Genomic DNA, 21,284 nt, shown 5'->3' with positions numbered 1-21,284 from the left:
ATACTCTCTTCATTGTAACAAATGGAATGTGGAGAGGTTAGATGCAGATGTTTTAGGTTTGATGATAAAAAGTTGAAGGGATTTCGGTCTTATAAATTCTGTTTTCTCCCTGAAGTAGGAGATTAGAAAGAATGGTAATATCTAGGATTGGTATGGGGAAATGAATATGTTCCTATAGTGCTAGTAGCTTCATAAGAGATATCCTTTCCTCTAAGTTAACTGTAACCAGAGTTACATTCTTAAAATATTGATTTGACTGTACTACTCCATTTTACAGAATCTTTTGGGTCCTTTATTTAGTGGGTCAAATTTAAATGCCTTCAAAGACCCATCTTGCATTCTCACATGTACGCACTACTGCACAGACTTTACTGTACTTTGAGTCCTTCACTGGTCTGTGAGCTCATCTTTTGTTTCCCCATTGCTAAGCATAGTACCTTGCACATAAATGGCTAATATCCAGATACCGCGTGAATTGAAGAAATTCTTTATATTGGACCTGTTTTCTACTTATGCCTAAAATGCCTTTAGAAAGAATTTCTGGATTATGAAACTGGTTGGGAGTATACAGGAGGAAGAGTGTTGCATTCTTCTCTGTAGCAGAAACAGTAATATTGCATCAATGTACCTGCCTTTTCTGTATTGACCCCTGTTTTCTTCCTCTGTCCCATGGCAGAGTAATAGGAAAGTGAAATTACTTTCATTGATCACCCCTGGTCCTTCTGGATAGAGAGCGTCCATTAATATATCAAATACATATAATCCTGAAAAGTTAAATAAATGAATTTCTGTAAATAGACAGCAGTTGTGTATGTGCTTCTTTTTAGTGGACAGCAGAGAGAAGTGCTGGAATGAGAAACATTCTCTGTCAGGGTTTATAACCTGGGATTCTAGGGGGTCCATAGGTGATGAACTTCAGGAAGCTTTCATTAAGATTACCAAAATGTCTGTCACCTAAAAAATGTAAAAAACAAAACACTGTTCTAGTTTCAACAGGAAAAAGACAATGAAAATTTATGGACATAGGTTTTTAATTTCTGGCATTTTTCTGTATACACATGACATTATGTTTTATAGCAATTTATATATATAGTTTGCATCCTCGTTGACTGTATTGTTAGACTTTTGAGTTCCTCAAAGTCATCACTTTGTCTTATTCATCTTTGTATCCTACCGCTAACACCTAGCATAGTGCTTGACACAAAAGGGCATTCAGTAGATACATGTTGAATGAATTGCAGTCTGACAGGGTTCCTTTCTATATGGGCTGAGTGATCTTGAAGTTTCCTAATTAGGCTACCTTTGGGTCTATAAATTAGTATTATAATGTAGTATTTTTTTTTTAATTTATTTATTTTTTTTTTTGAGACAGAGTCTCACTCTGTTGCCCAGGCTAGAGTGAGTGCCGTGGCGTCAGCCTAGCCCACAGCAACCTCAAACTCCTGAGCTCAAGGGATCCTCCTGTCTCAGCCTCCCGAGTAGCTGGGACTACAGGCATGTGCCACCATGCCCGGCTAATTTTTTCTATATTTTTTTAGCTGTCTATATAATTTCTTTCTATTTTTAGTAGAGGTGGGGTCTCGCTCTTGCTCAGGCTGGTCTCGAACTCCTGAGCTCAAATGATCCGCCCACCTTGGCCTCCCAGAGTGCTAGGATTACAGGCGTGAGCCACCGCGCCTGGCCTATAATGTAGTATTGATAGTGGTAATTTTTATTTTCTCTCTCTCTTTTGTCAACCTGTCTAGAGATTTATCCATTTTATTAATCTTTTTATAAGATCCAGCTTTTGGCTTCACTCATTTTCTCTATTTTTTTTTTTTTAATTTACACTCTTTATTATTTCCTTCTGCTTTGGTTTTAATTAGTTCTTTTTTTTTCTTATGTGGAAGCTAACGTCACTGATTTGAAATCTTAAGCATTTAATGCCATAAATTTCTCTTCACATACTACTTTAGTTGTATCTTACAAAATTTAATGTTGTGTATTCATTTTCATCCAGTTCATAGTATTCAAAACTTTTCTTTGAAACTTTCTTTTTTACCCTTTGGTTTTTTAAAAGTGTGTTGCTTAATTTCCAAATATTTGGTAATTTTACAGATATTGTTCTATTACTGATTACTAGTTTAGTTCTGTTATGGTCAGAAAGCATATATTATATTATTTCAGTTATTCAGAGTTTGTTAAAGTTTGTTTTTGTTTTATGGCCCAGGATATGGTCTATTTTTGGTGAACGGTCCAAAGAATGTGTGTTCTGCTATTGTTAGGTGTAATTTTCTACAAGTTTTAGATTAGGTTAGATTGATAAAGCTGTTCAAGTCTATATCCTTGTTTATTTTTTGTCTATTTTTCTGTGGGTTACTGAGAGAGGAGTTGTTGATATCTCCAAGTGTACCTATGGATTTCTCCATTTCTCCTTTATATTCTCTCAATTTTTGCTTCATGTATTTTGAAACCCTGCTAGGTGCATTTATGATTAAGTCTTCTTGGTGATGTGACCCTTTTATCATTATGTACTGTCCCTTTTTATATCTATTTTTTTATTTTTATTTATGTATTTATTTATTTTTGAGGCAGAGTCCTGCTCTGTCACCCTGGCTAGATTGCCGTGGCGTCAGCCTAGCTTACAGCAACCTCAAACTCCTGGGCTCAAGTGATCCTTCTGCCTCAGCCTCCCGAGTAGCTGGGACTACAGGCATGTGTCACCATGCCCGTCTAATTTTTCTATGTATATTTTTAGCTGTCCATATAATTTCTTTCTATTTTTAGTAGAGACAGGGTCTCGCTCTTGCTCAGGCTGGTCTCGAACTCCTGAGCTCAAACGATCCGCCCACCTCAGCCTCCCAGAGTGCTAGGATTACAGGCGTGAGCCACCGTGCCTGGCCTCTATCATTATATCTAAAATGTATGTTTCTTATAGACAGAATGTTTTTGAGTTGTGGTTTTTTTAATTTGTTTGTTTTAAAAAGATAGAGTCTTCGTTGCTGAGGCTGGAGTTCAGTGGCTATTTGTAGGCGTGATTGTAGCACCCTATAGCTTGGAACTTCTGAGGTCAAGCTGTTTTCCTGCCTCATTCTCCTGAGTAGCTGGGACTACAGGTGTGTCCCACTGCTCTCAGCAGGTTGTGTTTTTTTAAACCCACCTGTCAATCTCTGTTTTTTATTTGTGGAGTTTAGACCATTCACATGTAATGTAATTTTTGGTATGTACAGGTATATGTCTACTATTTTATTATGTATTTTTTGTTCCTTCTTTCAAATTTTATTATAAAAAGTTACCAAATATTTCTCAATTTTGCAAAAATTTGTAGGTAGTAGCGTTCTATGTGGCCTAGGAGTGGGAAAATATTCTAATATGGTTCTAGTGGGATTCTACATTCTTTAGAAGTCAGTTTATTATCAAACTAAAAATGTGTTAAATGGAAACACGTCTGAGAATCTTTCCTTCATAAATACTGGTAAAAATGAGCAAAGATACACTTATAAGATTGTTCTCTGTAGCCGTGTTTCAAATAGTAAAAAACTGAAAATCACCTACATGGTTAATAATGTATGGGGCCAGGTGTGGGGGCTCATGCTTGTAATTCCAGGTTCTTGAGAGGCCAAGGTAGGAAGATCACTTGAGCCCAGGAGTTATGATTGTACCACTGCACTGCAGCTTGGACGACAAAGCCAAAAAAAAAAATAAGTATGGATATTCAATATATTGGATAATATGTAGACATTATAAAGATTGAACTAGATCTGTATATATTAATGTGGAAAGATGGTCACCATATGTCAATTAAGGAAATAAGCTATGGGACAGTATTTAACTATGATCCTACTTGAGAGTAACAAAAACATGAAATGTTTATATTAATAGAAAAATGGGAGTAATATTCATCAGTTTTTAGATATATTATCTCTGGTTAGAATTATGGGGACTTTTTACTTTATACATCGTGTATTTCTATAATTTTATTATTATTATTTTTTTGCTCTGTTGCCCGGGCTAGAGTGCCGTGGCGTCAGCCTAGCTCACAGCAACCTCAAACTCCTGGGCTCAAGCAATCCTTCTGTCTCAGCCTCCCAAGTAGCTGGGACTACAGGCATGCGCCACCATGCCCGGCTAATTTTTTTCTATATATATTTTTGATTGTCCAGATAATTTCTTTCTATTTTTAGTAGAGACAGGGTCTCACTCTTGCTCAGGCTGGTCTCAAACTCCTGAGCTCAAATGATCCACCCGCCTCGGCCTCCCAGAGTGCTAGGATTACAGGTGTGAGCCACCGCGCCCGGCCTCTGTAATGTTTTCATGTTATTATTTTGTACTCAGAAGAATGCTAAGACAGAGTCCACACTTATTAGTGGATTCATTCTGTTTTGAAGACTGATCTTTTGCACTGTGGCTCTGATTTCCAGCTACACCGCAATACTTGCAGATTATTTATATCAGTTACTTATTGCTGTGTGACAAACCACCCCAAAGTTAGTAGTATAAAACAACAATTATTATGCTAACAGATTCTCTGGATTTTGAAAATGGAAAGGGTAGAGTGGCGATGGCTTGTTTCTGTTCCATAATATCTGTGGCCTCAGCTAGGAAGTCTCAAAGACTAGAAGTGATTTGACACTTAGGTACTAGAATCACCGGATGGCTTGTTTTGTTACATGTTATTTAGACGGACTTCTAGTTGAGACCTCGCCTGGATTTGTTAGTGAACACCTACATGTGTCTTCCTTACAGGATGATCACTGGGTTCTAAGAGCCAGAATCCCAAAAGAATTCAGCAGAAACTGTATCATATTTTATTTATTGACTTAACTTTTGAAGTCACATAGTGGTCACTTCTCACTTTAATCATAAACCTGCCCAGATTCAAGGGGAGGGAATAAAGGCCCTCTCAGTGGGAAGAATATCAAAGTCACATTGTAAAGAAAGAATATGTTGAATGGGAGATAATGTTGTGGGCATCACTGGGAAATAATAGCTGTCCCATCATGTAATTCCTCAGGCCTCTATCCTTTGCACGTGCTAGTCTCCTTACCTAGAATACTTTGTTCTTGCTTTTATGCTTGGCCAACTTCAGTCATATGGTTGGTTGAGCATCTTTTATGGGCTGAGCATTGTATCATATATTTTATGTACATTATCTCAAATCATTACAATAACTGTTCAAGGTAGAGAATACCTTGATTTAACTCTAACTTTAGCCTTTTTTTTTTGTGAGGTCTTCCTTTTCCCAAACCCCTTGAGTTGAGCTTTTCCTGTCAGAACTTTTCATGAACTTACCTGTTTTAGGTTTTATTATAGCACTCATTATGTTTACTTTTACTTAATTACATTATCTTTCTCCCCATTAAACTGAATTTCTTGAGGCAGGTATGATTTTCATATATCCATTTGTCAAATATTTGAATAGATGGCAAGTACTTGGCTTGGCAGTAGGAAAATAGAGATAAAATACAGACTGTGCCCTCAGGTACCTCATGTTTTCATGGATGAGACAGATAGGTAAATGGGCAGATACACAGTTTGATAAATAGGAATTACTGAACACTCTGAAACGAACCAAGAGGGACATAAGTTAGAATGGATGGTGAAGTTGGTCTTATGCAGGCTTCCTGGAGAAAGTGCTTTCTGACCTGAGACTTCCTAAAATTTTTTAAACTTAATTTTAAAAATTGCCTTGAAAGAGGAATAGAAGTGACAAAGAGGAGAAGGGGATAAGAACATTTCTCCTAAAGGAAACAACATACGCAAGGGCATGAGGATCTGAAAATTTAGAGGGGGGTGAGAATTATTATTATTATTTTTTTTTTTTTGAGACAGAGTCTCACTCTGTTGCCCAGGCTAGAGTGAGTGCCGTGGCATCAGCCTAGCTCACAGCAACCTCAAACTCCTGAGCTCGAGCGATCCTCCTGTCTCAGCCTCCCGAGTAGCTGGGACTACAGGCATGCGCCACCATGCCCGGCTAATTTTTTCTATACATATTTTTAGCTGTCCATATAATTTCTTTCTATTTTTAGTAGAGATGGGGTCTCGCTCTTGCTCAGGCTGGTCTCGAACTCCTGAGCTCAAACGATCCGCCCACCTCGGCCTCCCAGAGTGCTAGGATTACAGGCGTGAGCCACCGCGCCCAGCCGAGAATTATAAATAGCAGTTATATTTGGTAAAACAGAAATGGATTGTTTCTGGTCAATTGGTGGATAGGGACAGTGGATGAGACTGATCTCAGGCCAGATCATGGAGAGCCTTGTAAGTAATCTTAACGAACTTGGATTTTATCCTTAGAATAGTGTGGAGCTAAGGAAGGATTAAGCCAAGATGTGATGGTACCACATTTATGTTTTAGAAAAATAATTGGTGATTGAGTGGTGACTGGACTGGAGAGTCTAGTGAGAGAGTCTAGTTAGAAAACTTTTCTGGTAATACAGGAAGGAAATGATAAGGGTCAGAATTCAAGGGAGGGACAGATACTAAACAGATTTAGGAGGTAGAACCAACAAGAGTAAGTATTGGATTTTGTATTTTGGAAACATGAGTTCTGGAAGAATTTTATGATTTTTATTTGAATGACTGGGTGCATGGTAGGTTAGAGAATATGAGTAATATGGCTTTTGATAGGGAAGCTTCTTTTAGTTTTGGGCAAATTGTGTTTGAAGGTTCCTGAAACATACCCAGGTAGTGATGGGTGAAGCGGGGAAACAGTTGGGTCTGCACTTCTGGCATTTAGAAGAGCATTTTGGGCCAGAGTCTCAGAGTTGGCATTTTGCTTTACATTGGGAAATGAGAGGAAAAGATGGAAGTGAATTCACTTATTTGAGTTGTGGGAAAGTTAGGGGGGTGGGTGTAGTGAGGTGGGTGACCTGATGGGGATTGGGCTAGGATGAAGTCATTGGGGGGGTATATTTGTGAGAGGTTGGGCATGTAGGGTGGAGGGGTAGGTCAGTAAGGGAGCTGAGAGAATTCTTTTTCCAGAAGCAAAAGATAAGTTCTGATTTTTTTCATTCTTTTTTCTTGGTTGGTTATTTATTTATTTATTAATTATTTTGACACAGTCTGGCTCTGTCGCCCGGGTAGAGTACTGTGGTCTCGTCATAGTTCACTACAACCTTGAACTCCTGGGCTCAAGCGATCCTCCTGCCTCAGCCTCCCTAGTAGCAGGGACTACAGGTGTACACCAGGACACCTGGCTAATTTTTCTATTTTTGATAGAGACGGGGTCTTGCTCTTTCTCAGGCTGGTCTCGAGCTCCTGAGCCGAAGCAGTTTCCTACCTTAGCTTAGTTTTTTTCTTAATATCATTCATTCAACATGTAAAACTCTCAACATGCATGTTTCCTCTGTGTACGGAACCCTGCTAGGTACTGTATGAAATAAATCCTCACTACTGAGGAGTTTATAGGTTTTTAGGAGAGAGTTACAATGGATAACAAGAAGTATTAATAAAATATAAATTATAAAGTAAGTTAAAACAAAAAACCAGTCCTGTTTTGGGTAGGGAAGGTAAGTCTAAAAGTTTGAGGTGTATACTCTGGTTTCTCTTCAGATCGTATAAATCTTTCGCCTTTTAAAAGTCTGAGGTGACACTTAGGCTGAGACAAGAGAAGGATGACAAACAGCCAGCTGTGGGAAGAGTTGGAGGAAAAAGATTTTAGGCAGAGGGGACAACACACACATTAGCATCTATATTAATTTTTCTTCCTATCTCTATATTTTGAAAACCATTGAGTTCATACCAATACCTCCAGTTACAATCTAACATCACAGGTTGCATGCTAGTTTTCTCTCTTTCTAAATGTGACTCCCTTTTCCTGCAGTGAGAAACCTAGTTCCCATTATCCTTTATTTATTTATTTGTTTGATCCATTCTCCTGTATGTATCAATTGCCCATCACTGGGACATTCTTCTGCACAGATGCCCTCTTTACCTTGCTCATGCTCTGACATCCTATACCAGAATAACCCCCTTTCTTCCCTCTAGATACCCTGCTAGCCATATCTCCTATGTAAATGTTAAAAGGGTTATTTCAGTAGTCCAAACAAGACTTTGATGTTGGTTTATGTAAGGGTTATAGAAGAGGATGTGGAGAGAAGTAGACAGATTTAGGATCTATTTTGGAGAGCTTAATTGGTAGGATTTAAGTCATGGCTTGGATGTGTAATGTGGGGGAAAAAATCAAGGATGATTCCCAGGTTTCTGGCTTTCTAGATGGCTGACATTTACTATGATGGAGATTTGGGAGTGGAAGTACAGATTAGGAAATTTTTTTTTTTTGAGACAAAGTCTCGCTCTATTGCCCGGGCTAGAGTGCCATGGTGTGCAGCCTAGCTCACAGCAACCTCAAACTCCTGGGCTTAAGCAATCCTTTTGCCTCAGCCTCCGAGTAGCTGGGACTACAGGCATGCACCACCATGCCCGGCTAATTTTTTTTTATATATATTTTTAGTTGTCCAGATAATTTCTTTCTATTCTTAGTAGAGATGAGGTCTTGCTCTTGCTCAGGCTGGTCTTGAACTACTGACCTCGAGTGATCCTCCCTCCTCGGCCTCCCAGAGTGCTGGGATTACAGGCGTGAGCCACCACACCCGGCCTCAAATTAGGAATTTTGTTTTGAATATACTCATTTTAAGATGCCAGTGATATTTCAAAATGGAGATAGTGATAGTTGGTCTGAGGTGGAAAAAATACTTTGGGCGTGTTCATGGTATGTGTATGAGATTTATATCCGTGTTTTACGAACTAAGGGAATGGGTGAGAAAGAAAGTGATACTAAGAAACTCCCTAACCAACTACAGAAGAGTCATTTTTAAAGTCTTATATGTGTATTACGATGGCTATATTAAAGCAGGATATCTAGCAGAGTATCTACTAGTAAACAATACTTGTAATTTGTTTTAGTTGCAATATGAACTTTTAAGTAGTATAATTATAGTTCTCTCAACTATTCTGTACTTTTTAGGATTCATTAATTAATATTAGCATTGTCTTCACTACCTCTTTGCTCAATTTATGGTTAGTGTGTATTGTTGAGGTTCTGTAATTGGCTTTTTAGTTCTGAACAAATACAGTTAACCTATATTTTAATTGAGGACTATTAGTAATCCTAAATAGTGCTTTAAAGGTTTTTTTTTTTAAAGAAAAATTTCTTAGAATTGTGTGTAAAATGATGATTACATCTATTTTCACTAGAATAGTGTGTCTTTATAACCACTTAGTCTTATCATTTCTCCCAGACTTTAACCTCTATATGATATATGTAACACAATTTAACTTATACTCCCTAAATCTGTTAAAACAACAACAAAAAAGTTTTATCATTTCAAGTATTCTAATGAGTTCCCCCTCATGAGTTTCAAGTTGAATAGTGATGATATAAAATTATTGGAGTATTTCTTGAATTATAAGGCACTTCTATGACTCAATGAGTCTTCTCTGAAGACTGAATTATCTGTATTTGAGTTACATTGTTCACCTCAGATAATTTTGACCTATGTTGAGTTCCATATGCCATAATTTCATGTATTGGAAATGTATTTGCTGTGCTAGTTCATCATAATAAAAATTAATAGATAAAGAGGAAATAATATATACTTGAATCCATTAAGAAAAACATTGTTCTGTATTTAAAAACTTGATTTATAAACAACTGAATTTATAGCATAATAAATGGAGCAAATTAACTCCATTACGTAAGTATTGTTAAATTGAGAGGTATCTAAGTACATTAACTGTGAGTTAGCTTTTAAAGATTTATAATTTATGTAAACCTTCCTTTTTGCTAATATATATCACACAAAATATGGTATAATTATGTTCATGTTATATTACATTTAAACAAAATGTAATAAATTATATATGTAAAATTTATTCTTTTAACATGTTTTAAACTTATCCTGGTTGCTAGAAGTTTGATGAGCTTTACATAGAATTTCTTGCTTTATTTTGGGGGATCTGATTTGGTCTTTTATCTTTATGTATGTAAAGTAAATTTTAGCTATCTTTCTATATTAAAGAGAAATAATTTTCAAGAATTCAGCTATAAAGTATTTGCCTTAAATCAATGGCTCTATTATAGTGGCAGTCATAAGTGAAATTAGTCTGTCTAAACTAGCTCCCCACTCCTGATTTTCTTTTGGATTGGCAATTAATGTATTCATAATAGTAGCTTATAGTAATGTAAGTTTTTATTGGCAAAACTCACAGAAAGAGAACATCATTATCACATAACTAGTTTAAATAGGAATGTAAGAAGACATTTGTTTATTCTCTTTGAAACCTAAACACAAAAATTAGTGATTTTACATATATATGAATATTCCCTAAATACCTTCTCAGAGTTGAAAATAACTCCAGAGCTAGAAAAAGCAGTTTTTTTTCCCCTGTCCCATAGCCAAAAGTACAGCAGATGCTTCTTAGGGATAAAATTGATCACAGTTAACCTCTGAGACCTTCTGAGATTAGAACTTTCTGGGTTTTGTTTGTTTTAAACTGGCTCTTTATACTTGTTCGGGAAATTCTTCACATTTTAGAGAACACAGCAGGTCCTATTATTATTCCCCAAATTAGCAAATGCTGTATTCCCCCATGAAGTGTAGGAAGTTTATACTAAACATTTCTCTTAAATTTTATTTATTTTTATATGCAGTTTTTACACTGGATAAATAGATGAATTTTATTTTTAATATAAAGCCTATGGTAAATCTATTCTTATTTGATATGAGGACTATCAGCTTCACCATTTTATTTTTTATTACAAGCTACTGTTTTCTAAACAAAAAAACCACTACTTTTTTAGACTATGTTGTTTCCCTGTAGTATTAACACTTTCACAATCTCTTCTCATCTGTTCTGTTTACTACATATGCATATGTAGAGAGCAACAATACTTAAGATTAGGGTATATTAGGCAGTCTTCTGATCTTACCTGAGAACTAGGGAACTGGCTCTTGTAACCTTGCCTCAAAGCATTTAATTCCTGACTTAGAAAAATTACAAGTGACTACATGTCATAGGTTGCCAGTGTTGCTGGCTAATAAAAACCACTTGTGTTTAATTAACGATTGCTCAGCTATTGAATGAAAGAGGTCTTCTAAAATCTTCTGCCAGACCCTTTGAGAATCATATAAGCAGATATTAAAAAGCAGAGTTAAGGCCATGCTGTGGCGCAGTGGCTCATGCCTATAATCCTAGCACTCTGGGAGGCCCAGGTGGGAGGATCCCTTGAGCTCAGGAGTTCAAGACCAGCCTGAGCAAGAACGACACTCTGTCTCTACTAAAAATAGAAAAAATTAGCCAAGTGTGGTGACACAGCCCTATAGTCCCTGCTGCCTGGGAGGCTGAGGCAGGAGGATCTCTCGAGCCCAGGAGTTTGAGGTTGCAGTAAGCTAGGCTGTTACCATGGCACTCTAGCCTGGACAACAGAGATAAAAAAAAAAAAAAAGTAGAGCTACTTTGACATTCATATAGGTATCTGTTTAAACCTACTAAAGGTATGAGAGGGACTCACTTGCACACATTAAAAATTGGAGGATAAATAATTCCACTAAAATGTCGAGAGTATTGCTTTTTACGTCATCTGTAGCTATAGTGTAGTGGTCTGTGCAGAGAAGTTAGAAAACGTATTTCATGTCACATGGCTGAGATTCCTACTAAATGTGAATTATGGTCTTTCATATTTTAAGTGTTGATAAAACATAGAGAATATAAAAACAGTAGCACAAATTCTGTTTTTGATAACATTGTCTTTTGCAGGTTTATGTAATAGGCATTTAGACTATTCAGGGGAGAGAATGGGAGCTAAAGTTAGTTTATTATAGTACCCGGTACTGGGTTAAACTTTTTTTTTTTTTTTTTAAAGAGACAGGGTCTTGCTCTTCCCAGGCTGCAGTGCAGTGGCCCTATCACAGCTCACTGCAACCTCAAACTCCTGGACTCAAGGGATCCTCCTGCCTCAGCCTCCTAAGTAGTTGGGACTACAGGCGAGTGCCACCACGCTCAGCTAATTTCTAAATTTTTTTTGTAGTGACAGCGTCTCACTATGTTGCCCAAGCTGGTTTTAAACTCCTGGTTTCACCAGTTCTCCGATTTCAGCCTCCCAAAATGGTGGCATTACAGGCATGAGCCACTGTGCCCGGCCTGAGCTAAGTTTTTAATGTATATTATTTCGTTTAATCTTCATAACTGTAGATATTGTTTAGATATTGTATTTGCTTTACAAATTAGGAAGTAGGCTTCAGAAAGGTCACACAGCTGCTATTCTGTTTTACCCTGGTCTTTCAAACTCCAAATTAGCGCTTTTCCCTGTAAAACATGAATTGAACAATGTTCCTGACCTTTAGGGACTCTTCTGTAAATAAGGAAATAAAGTAGTACATTAAACAGCGTATACACTGCTTTTATGAGATTTTAGGAATATGAAAGTACCACTTAACTGGAGTGTTAGGAAGGGTTTTACAGAGTAGTTGGTATTTGGAGTAGTTGGTGTTTGAGTAAGTATTGGATAAGAATTTTTTTTAACATGTTTTCATGCTGCTACTTTAAATGGTTTCCAACTTGGTTTTTTTTTTTTTTTTTTTTTTTTTTTTTTTTTTTTTTTAGACAGAGTCTCACTCTGTTCACCCGGCTAGAGTGCTGTGGCGTCAGTCTAGCTCACAGCAACCTCAAACTCCTGGGCTCAAGTGATCCTTCTGCCTTAGCCTCTGGGACTACAGGCATGTGCCACCATGCCTGGCTAATTTTTTGTATATATATTTTAGTTGTTTGGCTAATTTCTTTCTATTTTTAGTAGAGATGAGGTCTCGCTCTTGCTCAGGCTGATCTCGAACTCCTGAGCTCAAGCGATCCGCCCGCTTCGGCCTCCCAGAGTGCTAGGATTACAGGCATGAGCCACCGTGCCCGGTCCCAACTTGGTATTTTCAGCAGTGAAGAAATCAGCATGTGAATATTTTTATGGAAACAAAAACAATGTGAGAAATATAACCTAATAAACATTTAGACACAGTATATTGAGCACAATGTGTTATGTTATAGCTTTTTATTACCTATTATTTTATTAATATTTTGATGTTAAGAATTTACTAATTCTAAGTGTAATATGATTTCTTTCACTGCAGATGTCCTCCTCGCACTTTCTTACCAGCCCTCTGCAAAATTTTTCTTGATGAAAGTGCTCCAGACAATGTGTTAGAGGTGACAGCCCGTGCCATAACATACTACCTGGATGTATCTGCAGAATGTACCCGAAGGATTGTTGGGGTAGATGGAGCTATAAAAGCACTTTGTAATCGTTTGGTTGTAGTTGAACTTAACAACAGAACTAGCAGAGACTTAGCTGAACAATGTGTAAAGGTAAGTATTTATTGGCCCATTTAAACATCACTTAGAGAATAAAAAATCTATTTTACTAAAAAAATAAAATTCTTTCTTATCATCAGTCATACTTTATTGAGAGTGGTTGAGAACAATGGAAATCACAGCCCTTGTGGCATCGGTGGAGGTCCCATGGGGTTTGGGAAAAGAAATTTTGTCTCTGAAGGCAAAGTGTAGGTCATTGATGTGCTCGTCTGTGCTGCTTCAGTTTCTGGCAGCCACTAACATTTTGATATAGGTTATCCCTATTCTTACCCAAAATGGTTTTGTATGAAAATAGTAGTAATAACTACCACGACAACTAACACTAACCACCAGTGCCAGGCATTATTCTAAGCACTTTAGGTGTAGTGACTCAGTTAATCTTCATGACAACTCTATATGAGGTAGGTGCCATTAATATCATCATTTCTATTTTACAGATGAAAAAAATTCAAGTATACTGAGATTAAGTAATGTACTTGGGAGTAGTGAGTGGCAGAGCCAAGATTTGAAGTTTAGGAATTTGAAGATTTAGGAAGTCTGATCCTATGGCTTATGGATTTAACTATTTTGCTATACTCCCTTTAGAGTAAGCTATTGTCTTTATTCCTTATGGGCCTACTTATAAATTTTATGCAGCTCTAAAGGCATTACTACTATGTCAGTAATTTATTGGAACTATTGGTGAACACATTTAGAATAGTACATGATTCTATTTTTTATAATTCCTGCTTAATTCTTTTTATAATTCTTGCTGCTCCAGGTTAACAGTTCTCAAAATTTTTTGTCTCAGGATCCTTTTGCAAGTTTAAAATGTTTCAGGATCCCCAAAGAGCCTGTGTTTATGTAGGCTATATTTATTTATTGTATTTGATGTTAGAACTGAGAAATTTAAAATATTTATCTTAAAATAACAAACTCAGGCTGGGTGCGATGGCTTACGCCTGTAATCCTAGCACTCTAAGCACTTTAAGTGTGTCAACTCAATCTTCAGGACAACTCTTTATGAGGTAGGTACCATTAATATCATCATTTCTATTTAGGATTACTCCTGTAAATCCTAGCCAAGGTGTGAAGGAAGATCGCTTGAGCTCAGTTAGACACCAGCCTGAGCAAGAGCGAGACCCTGTCTCTACAAAAACCAGAAAAATTAACTGGGCATGGTGGTGTGTGCCTGTAGTCCCAGCTACTTGGGAGGTTGAGGTCGGAGGATTACTTGAGCCCAGGAGTTTGAGGTTGCAGTGAGCTACGATGATGCCACTGTACTTCAGCCAGGGTGACAGATCAGACTCTGTCTCAAAAACAAACAAAAAAAACCTTTGGCTTAATAGTAGACTTCTGGATCCTCATATGTGCTTCTGCATTTAGTCTAGTGCAGTATCATACTTCACGTAGTTCCTGGAAAACACTACCCTGTATTCATGAGAGAATGAGACTGAAGAAGACAAACAGTATTATACTATTATGAAACAAATTTAACTTCAGAGCTCCTTGAAAATGTCGTAGGAATTTGGGGTCCCTAGACCACACTTTGAGAACTTACTACCTCTGTGTCTGTAGATTTATTTCTGTTGTGTCTGTAGCCTCAGAGGAAGAATGTTCAAGGCTTTTTCCCCCAACCCCTTACTTTCTTGATCACATCACTTACATGTTTCTTCCAGATCTGGGATTTACTCCATTGCTTATTCACTGACCTGTATTTTTAAATTCTTTCTTATCTGGCTCCTTATTCTCAGCCTATAAACATGCTGAAGTCTTGGGCTATCTCTTTTTTTGTGGTGTTTTTGTTTCTCCACCTTTTTATTTTCGTAATTTTCAAACCTATTCTTGAAAGAATGGTACAGTTAACACCTTATATACACCCAGATTTGTCAGTTGTTAACATTTTGCCACTTTGGTTTATTTTCTCTTTCTCTCTCCACCCCCTTCTATGAACCTTTGAAAATAAGTTCCAGTCATTAGGGCACTTTATCCCTAAATATTTTAGAATGTATCTCCTAAAACAAGGACATTCTACCAAACCATAATACCATTATTTCACTTATGAAAATTAACAGTGATTCAGTAAGAATACAATACACAGTTTATAGGTCCAGTGGTCCCAACATGTCTTTTGTGGCTTAAAAAAAATCAGGATCCAAACTTTGTACATTGCATTTGGTTTTTATTCTTCTTTAATGTAGAATGGTCTCCCTTCTCTCTCTTTTTTTCCCCATGACACTGACCTTTTTTTGTAGAGTCCAGGCCAGTTATCTTATAAAATGTCCCACATTGTAGATTTGTTTGATTGTTTGTCATTAGTTTTAGTTTGAAAACTTTATTTGCAAGTTACTACATAAGAGATGTTGCATAGTTCTTACTGTGTCACATCAGAAGGCATATAACATCCAATTGTTTTTCATTGGTGACCTGCCATTTATAAAAAAATAAAACAAAATCAAAGTTCCCTCTTTGGCTGTGGATTTTGCTTCAGCTGTCTTCCTGTTCATAGCCAATCTGCTAGAAAGAGTAGTAAAAGGTTTACACTTAGTCACTCTTCAGCCCACTAAAATCAGGTTTATTCTTCTGTCATTCTCCCTGAAGCTGATGGGGAAATGGTTATCAGTGACATCCTTGTTATTAAAGTTGTGTACTCTATGCAGCCCTTACTTGATCCTAGTGGTGTTGAACATTGTTGACCATTTCATTATTTTTGAAGCCATTTTCTTTAGGTTTTGTCACACCTTGCTCTCTTTCTTGCTTTCATTGTTTCCTTGTTTTCCTTTCCTTCTTAATTCATTCTGAAACGATAGTATTTTCTAAGGGTCTGTTTTTACCTTCTTAAAACTATGTGTATTTTGCCTAGACAATCTCATCTGTACATTCAATACCATTTTTATGCAAATTTTCCTCACATTGATATCTCTAGCCCTGATCTCTCAAGTTCTAGACTCCATATTCAGAGGGCTGCTGGACATCTCTAACTGGATGTCTGAACTCATTTTCTTTAGCTACAGTTAAACTCTCGTTTCGATAATTAGCATCAACTTTCACCCGGTCACTGAAGACAGAAACCTGTGCTTTATTCTTTATTTCCTTTCTTCTACTCCACACATAGAGTTAATGATCAACTCCTTTTTTAGTTTATTTCCTCCTGTTTGTCTCTGCTGTTATTGTCTTAGTCAAGCCTTCATCTTCTCTTAAATATTATGCTTGAATTTTTGCATTTGGCTGCAAACTCTCCCTGTACCCCATTCTTTACACTGTTGTTAACTGGAAATTTGATTATATTATTTCCCTACTTAAGACATTCTTCTTGCTGACATGATAAAGTTTAAATTTCTGGTATGCCGATAAAATCAGTGAATCTTGTTAACCCTTTTGTTGTACCTGAATATCTTAAACATAAACATAATTTAGAAAATAAAAGTTCATTTTTAATGTTTTGATATTCATAGATTGAATATGAGGATGGTGAGTACTAGTAATAGCTAACATTTATCCACCTTTTTTTTTTAAGGTCTAGGAGCTTATAAGTTTTTGTTAAATTTCTTGTAGTTCCTTAGCTTGCCATGATCTAAACCTGCACTGTCTTTAGCCAGGCATGGTGGCATGTGCCTGTGGTCCCAGTTACTTAGGAGGCTGAGGTGGGAGGATCACTTAAGCCCAGGAGTTGGAGGCTGTAGAGAGCTATTACTGAGCCACTGCCCTCCAGCCTGGGTGACAGAGCAAGACCCTGTCTCTTAAAATTAAGTAAATAAATAAATGTACTGTCCAATATGGTAGCCATATCTGCTTAGCACTTCAGATGTAGCTATTCCAAATTGAGATGCCTTGTAAGTATAAAATACACATATGATTTTTAAGATAATACATGAAAGAATGTAAAATATATCAGTCATTTTTTATATTGATTACATGTTGAAATGATACCTTGGACATGTTGGGTTAAATAAAATATATTATTAAAACTAATTTTATTTGTTTTACTTTACTGTTTTTTAATGTGTCTACTAATAAATTTGGAAAATGCCATTATGTTTTTGGTGAGTCTAGAGAATTAAACTTACATTCTTTTGTTAATTTTGTTTTGCTATTGTAGGTATTAGAACTGATATGCACTCGTGAGTCAGGAGCAGTCTTTGAGGCTGGTGGTTTGAACTGTGTGCTTACCTTCATTCGTGACAGTGGACACCTGGTTCATAAAGATACCTTGCATTCTGCCATGGCTGTGGTATCGAGACTTTGTGGCAAAATGGAACCTCAAGATTCTTCTTTAGAAATTTGTGTAGAATCTCTGTCTAGTTTATTAAAACATGAAGATCATCAGGTAAATAAATTGCTGTTGTATACTTTCAGTTTCCAAAATGTGATTTTTTAATAGTAATCCCCTATTTATGACTATGATACACTGTAATTTGAGCTTTCCATTTGATGAAGTAGAGGTAATTCCATTTTCTTTTTCCCTTATGTTATCTCTCTAAATTGCAATCTTTTTTTTAATAACAAAACTTTTTAAATTATAAAAATGATATGTATTCTTAATTTAAAATGTTATAGAAATATATAATCATTTTTACAGCACTCGGTGTAATTTTGTTGTCAGTGCAATTTTGTTGACCTAATTTTGTTGACTTAAGCTAGATCTCATTAAAATAAAATAACAGTATTTATAATCTTATGTGTAACCTTTTGTTTAGTTAGCATACTTTAGAATATAAAACTTGATTTTTAATGCCTTTCTACTATTCATATATTTTTAGTTGATAATTCATAGAGTATCTTGGCAGTTATACATAATAATAGTTATTTTTTGAGCTTTTATGATTCTTTATATGTATTGTCTCATTTAAGCTTACATAATGAGATATAGGTACCATTATTCTCCTTTTACAAAGGAGGAAACTTAGGCCTTAAGCAGTTAGATAACTTCCTTTTGTTATATAGTTAGCAGAATATGGAGCTATGATTTAGATCTTAGCAGATTATATGCTACATCACTTTGCTACAGGTGCCTTTCTTACAGTGCCAGTATTGAAATGGTCAGTACTAGCCCCTTTTAGATGAATTTTATCTATGTGCATGTTCTTTATATCATTAGGTTTCAGATGGAGCTCTGCGATGCTTTGCGTCTCTAGCTGACCGATTTACCCGTCGTGGTGTTGACCCAGCTCCATTAGCCAAGCATGGATTAACTGAGGAGCTGTTATCTCGAATGGCTGCTGCTGGTGGTACTGTATCAGGACCATCATCAGCATGTAAACCAGGTCGCAGCACCACAGGAGCTCCTTCTACAACTGCAGATTCCAAATTGAGTAATCAGGTGTCAACAATTGTAAGTCTGCTCTCAACACTTTGCAGAGGTTCTCCAGTGGTAACACACGTAAGAATGTTTTTGAATCTTTGCTCTTTAATCTTTCAGAAAAAGTGTTTTTTTAACGATGCCAATATATTAAACTTTTTTCTTTCCATTCTCTTTCTAGGATCTCCTGAGGTCAGAGCTTCCAGACTCAATTGAAAGTGCATTGCAGGGTGATGAAAGATGTGTGCTTGATACCATGCGTTTGGTTGACCTTCTCTTGGTGCTATTATTTGAAGGACGAAAAGCTTTGCCAAAGTCTAGTGCCGGATCTACGGGCAGAATCCCAGGACTCCGGAGACTGGATAGTTCTGGGGAACGCTCACATCGGCAGCTTATAGACTGTATTCGAAGTAAAGATACTGATGCACTTATAGATGCAATTGACACAGGAGGTCAGAAAATATTTTTAAAGTATAAAAAGAAAATGGAAATAAGGAATTATATAGGGAATTTCTGGTTTCCAGTTTTTGGACAATTTTCTTAGCAGTTGTGCCAGATAACAGAATGGCCAACCCCTTCAATATTCTCCCCTTTTCGTATGTATAATTGCATAATTATCAGCCTGGTGCATGGTAAAATCTGAATAAATACTTGTTGAATGAGTAAAACTTCTATGAAGTTTAAAATTTCCCTGTTATATCATTGAAGGAGATCCTGTCAATTCTAAGGTGAATTGCAGATTGAATTTAGGGCTGTTATTTTCTTAAGATTGATGGAAACTGCCATGAGTGAATTATAATAGTAGTAGATTATTTTAGACTGCTGCATGAGGTGATGAGCAAATATAAATTCCTGAAAGATGCTTCTGGGTCATCCAAGTTTTTCTTTTGTGTTCTTTGAATTATATATGTGGATTAACTTCATTTCCATAATTATGTTACGATGCAACTAGTACCTTGTTGTATTATGTACTGTGTTTCATTTTTGTCCTTTCTTATTTCATGTTTATTTTTAAGGCTTAAAGAATTTTGAGTCCTCAGTGATTTAAAATTTTAGAATTTTCCTTAGCTGACCTTAGGTTTGCTGATTATTTACTACTTTATAGTTGACCTAAATACTTAAGACAATCTCTTGGCTCTGTATTTATTTGATTATTAATAACAATCTTCTTAAATGGTTCACACTTTAGAAAAGTTCAGTATTATTTTACTGGCTTTAAAAAAGTAAATTTTTTTTTTCCCTTCAAACTTTCAGCCTTTGAAGTAAATTTTATGGATGATGTAGGCCAGACTCTATTAAATTGGGCCTCTGCTTTTGGAACTCAGGAAATGGTAAGCTAACATATAAAAATTCATATTTAAAGAAAAAATAAAAATATTGTTAAAGCAACTTTATGATTCTTTGTCATTTTATAGGTAGAATTTCTTTGTGAGAGAGGTGCTGATGTTAATAGAGGTCAAAGGTCATCATCATTACATTATGCTGCATGTTTTGGAAGACCTCAAGTAGCAAAGGTAAAATCCAGGTTTTTAAATTACTAATATTTAACGTTTATACAATTCAGAAATTAGAATGATATAAAAACTTTTCTTTTGATAAGTCATGCTTCCATGCCATGTCCATCCATGTCATTATGCTGTGCCCACTGTAAGCATTTTTAAATAGTTTTTTTATCTTTTCAGTGTTTCTTAATACAGATTCATGTAAAAACAAATATGTATGTGTATTCTCTCCTTTTCTTATGCAAAATATGACATATATACTGACCTCAGTAATTTGATTTTTTCACTTAATAATATATATTGGAAATCTCTTCCTATTAGTATACAGAGAACTTTTTTCCATATGCATATTTACCCTGTGTGGATGAACTGCAAGTGTATTCAGCCAGTCACCTATTGTTGAACGCACAGTTGTTTGCAGTTTCTTACTCTTGGCAACAAATAACTTTGCATATATTTCTGTTGTTCCTATTAATAAAGCATATATTCTGTTTGTAGAAGAGTCAGTAGAGTCTTAGACTAGGAAAGGACTTTGGAGAGTTCTTTTTACAATTAGAGAAATTGATGTCCAGAGAGGTCAAATGAAAAGGGTCACATCAAATGTTTGATCAGGGTTTCTAGAATATGCCTATTGTGAAATAAGTTGGCATAGTGCAAGGTTAGTTCACTCTGAAGTCAGGCATACCTGGATTCAACTCTTAGATCATGCAGAAAAAAGGCTGTGTGACCTTGGACTAGTTTCTTAAGTTTGACTTGTAGTTGATCTGTAAAATGGGCACACATTCCTAGCAAGATCATTGTGAGAATTAGAAAAAATACATGTAAAGCACTGCAGTAGTCACATCATAGGTGGTCAAATGGTAGCTGCTGTTGTCACTTTTATACTACAATAAAATTTTCAGTAACAACTTCGTAGCTTTCTAACCTGGGAAAGGTGATCTTTTCAAGCTCTGATTCTGTCTGTTCGAATTGGTTAGTTTTTAAAGAGAATGATGCTTCTAAGATACTGAATAAGCAAAACAGATTTTAGAGTTTCTATTTCAGGTATTTTTAAAGTCAGCCAGTTAATAAAAAAGTTCTTATTGTGCCATTGTAATTAAAGTAAGTGGTCTGAGCATGAGATTATGAAAAGTTCAGGGTAATATCAGTGGGTATAGAGATAAAAG

General features: G+C 36.1%; 1 protein-coding gene across 4 annotated transcripts in view; it reads left to right on the top strand.

Annotated features, from left to right (window-relative positions):
- The window catches only part of HECTD1 (HECT domain E3 ubiquitin protein ligase 1), an 86,627-nt gene that overhangs the window by 9,342 nt on the left and 56,001 nt on the right, over positions 1-21,284 (top strand). For all 4 annotated transcript variants that reach the window (XM_069486397.1, XM_069486369.1, XM_069486387.1 and 1 more), the window contains exons 3-8: positions 13,098-13,332; positions 17,417-17,644; positions 18,416-18,697; positions 18,798-19,068; positions 19,871-19,947; positions 20,032-20,130. In XM_069486397.1, the coding sequence (XP_069342498.1) occupies positions 13,098-13,332; positions 17,417-17,644; positions 18,416-18,697; positions 18,798-19,068; positions 19,871-19,947; positions 20,032-20,130 (1,192 nt within the window). The remainder of the gene's footprint in view (positions 1-13,097; positions 13,333-17,416; positions 17,645-18,415; positions 18,698-18,797; positions 19,069-19,870; positions 19,948-20,031; positions 20,131-21,284) is intronic.

This window comes from Eulemur rufifrons, chromosome 2, assembly GCF_041146395.1.
Source record: "Eulemur rufifrons isolate Redbay chromosome 2, OSU_ERuf_1, whole genome shotgun sequence".
NCBI classification, from domain to species: Eukaryota; Metazoa; Chordata; class Mammalia; order Primates; family Lemuridae; genus Eulemur; species Eulemur rufifrons.
Note: the sequence above shows the minus strand (reverse complement) of the source record. Positions and strands in the feature narration are given on the sequence as shown.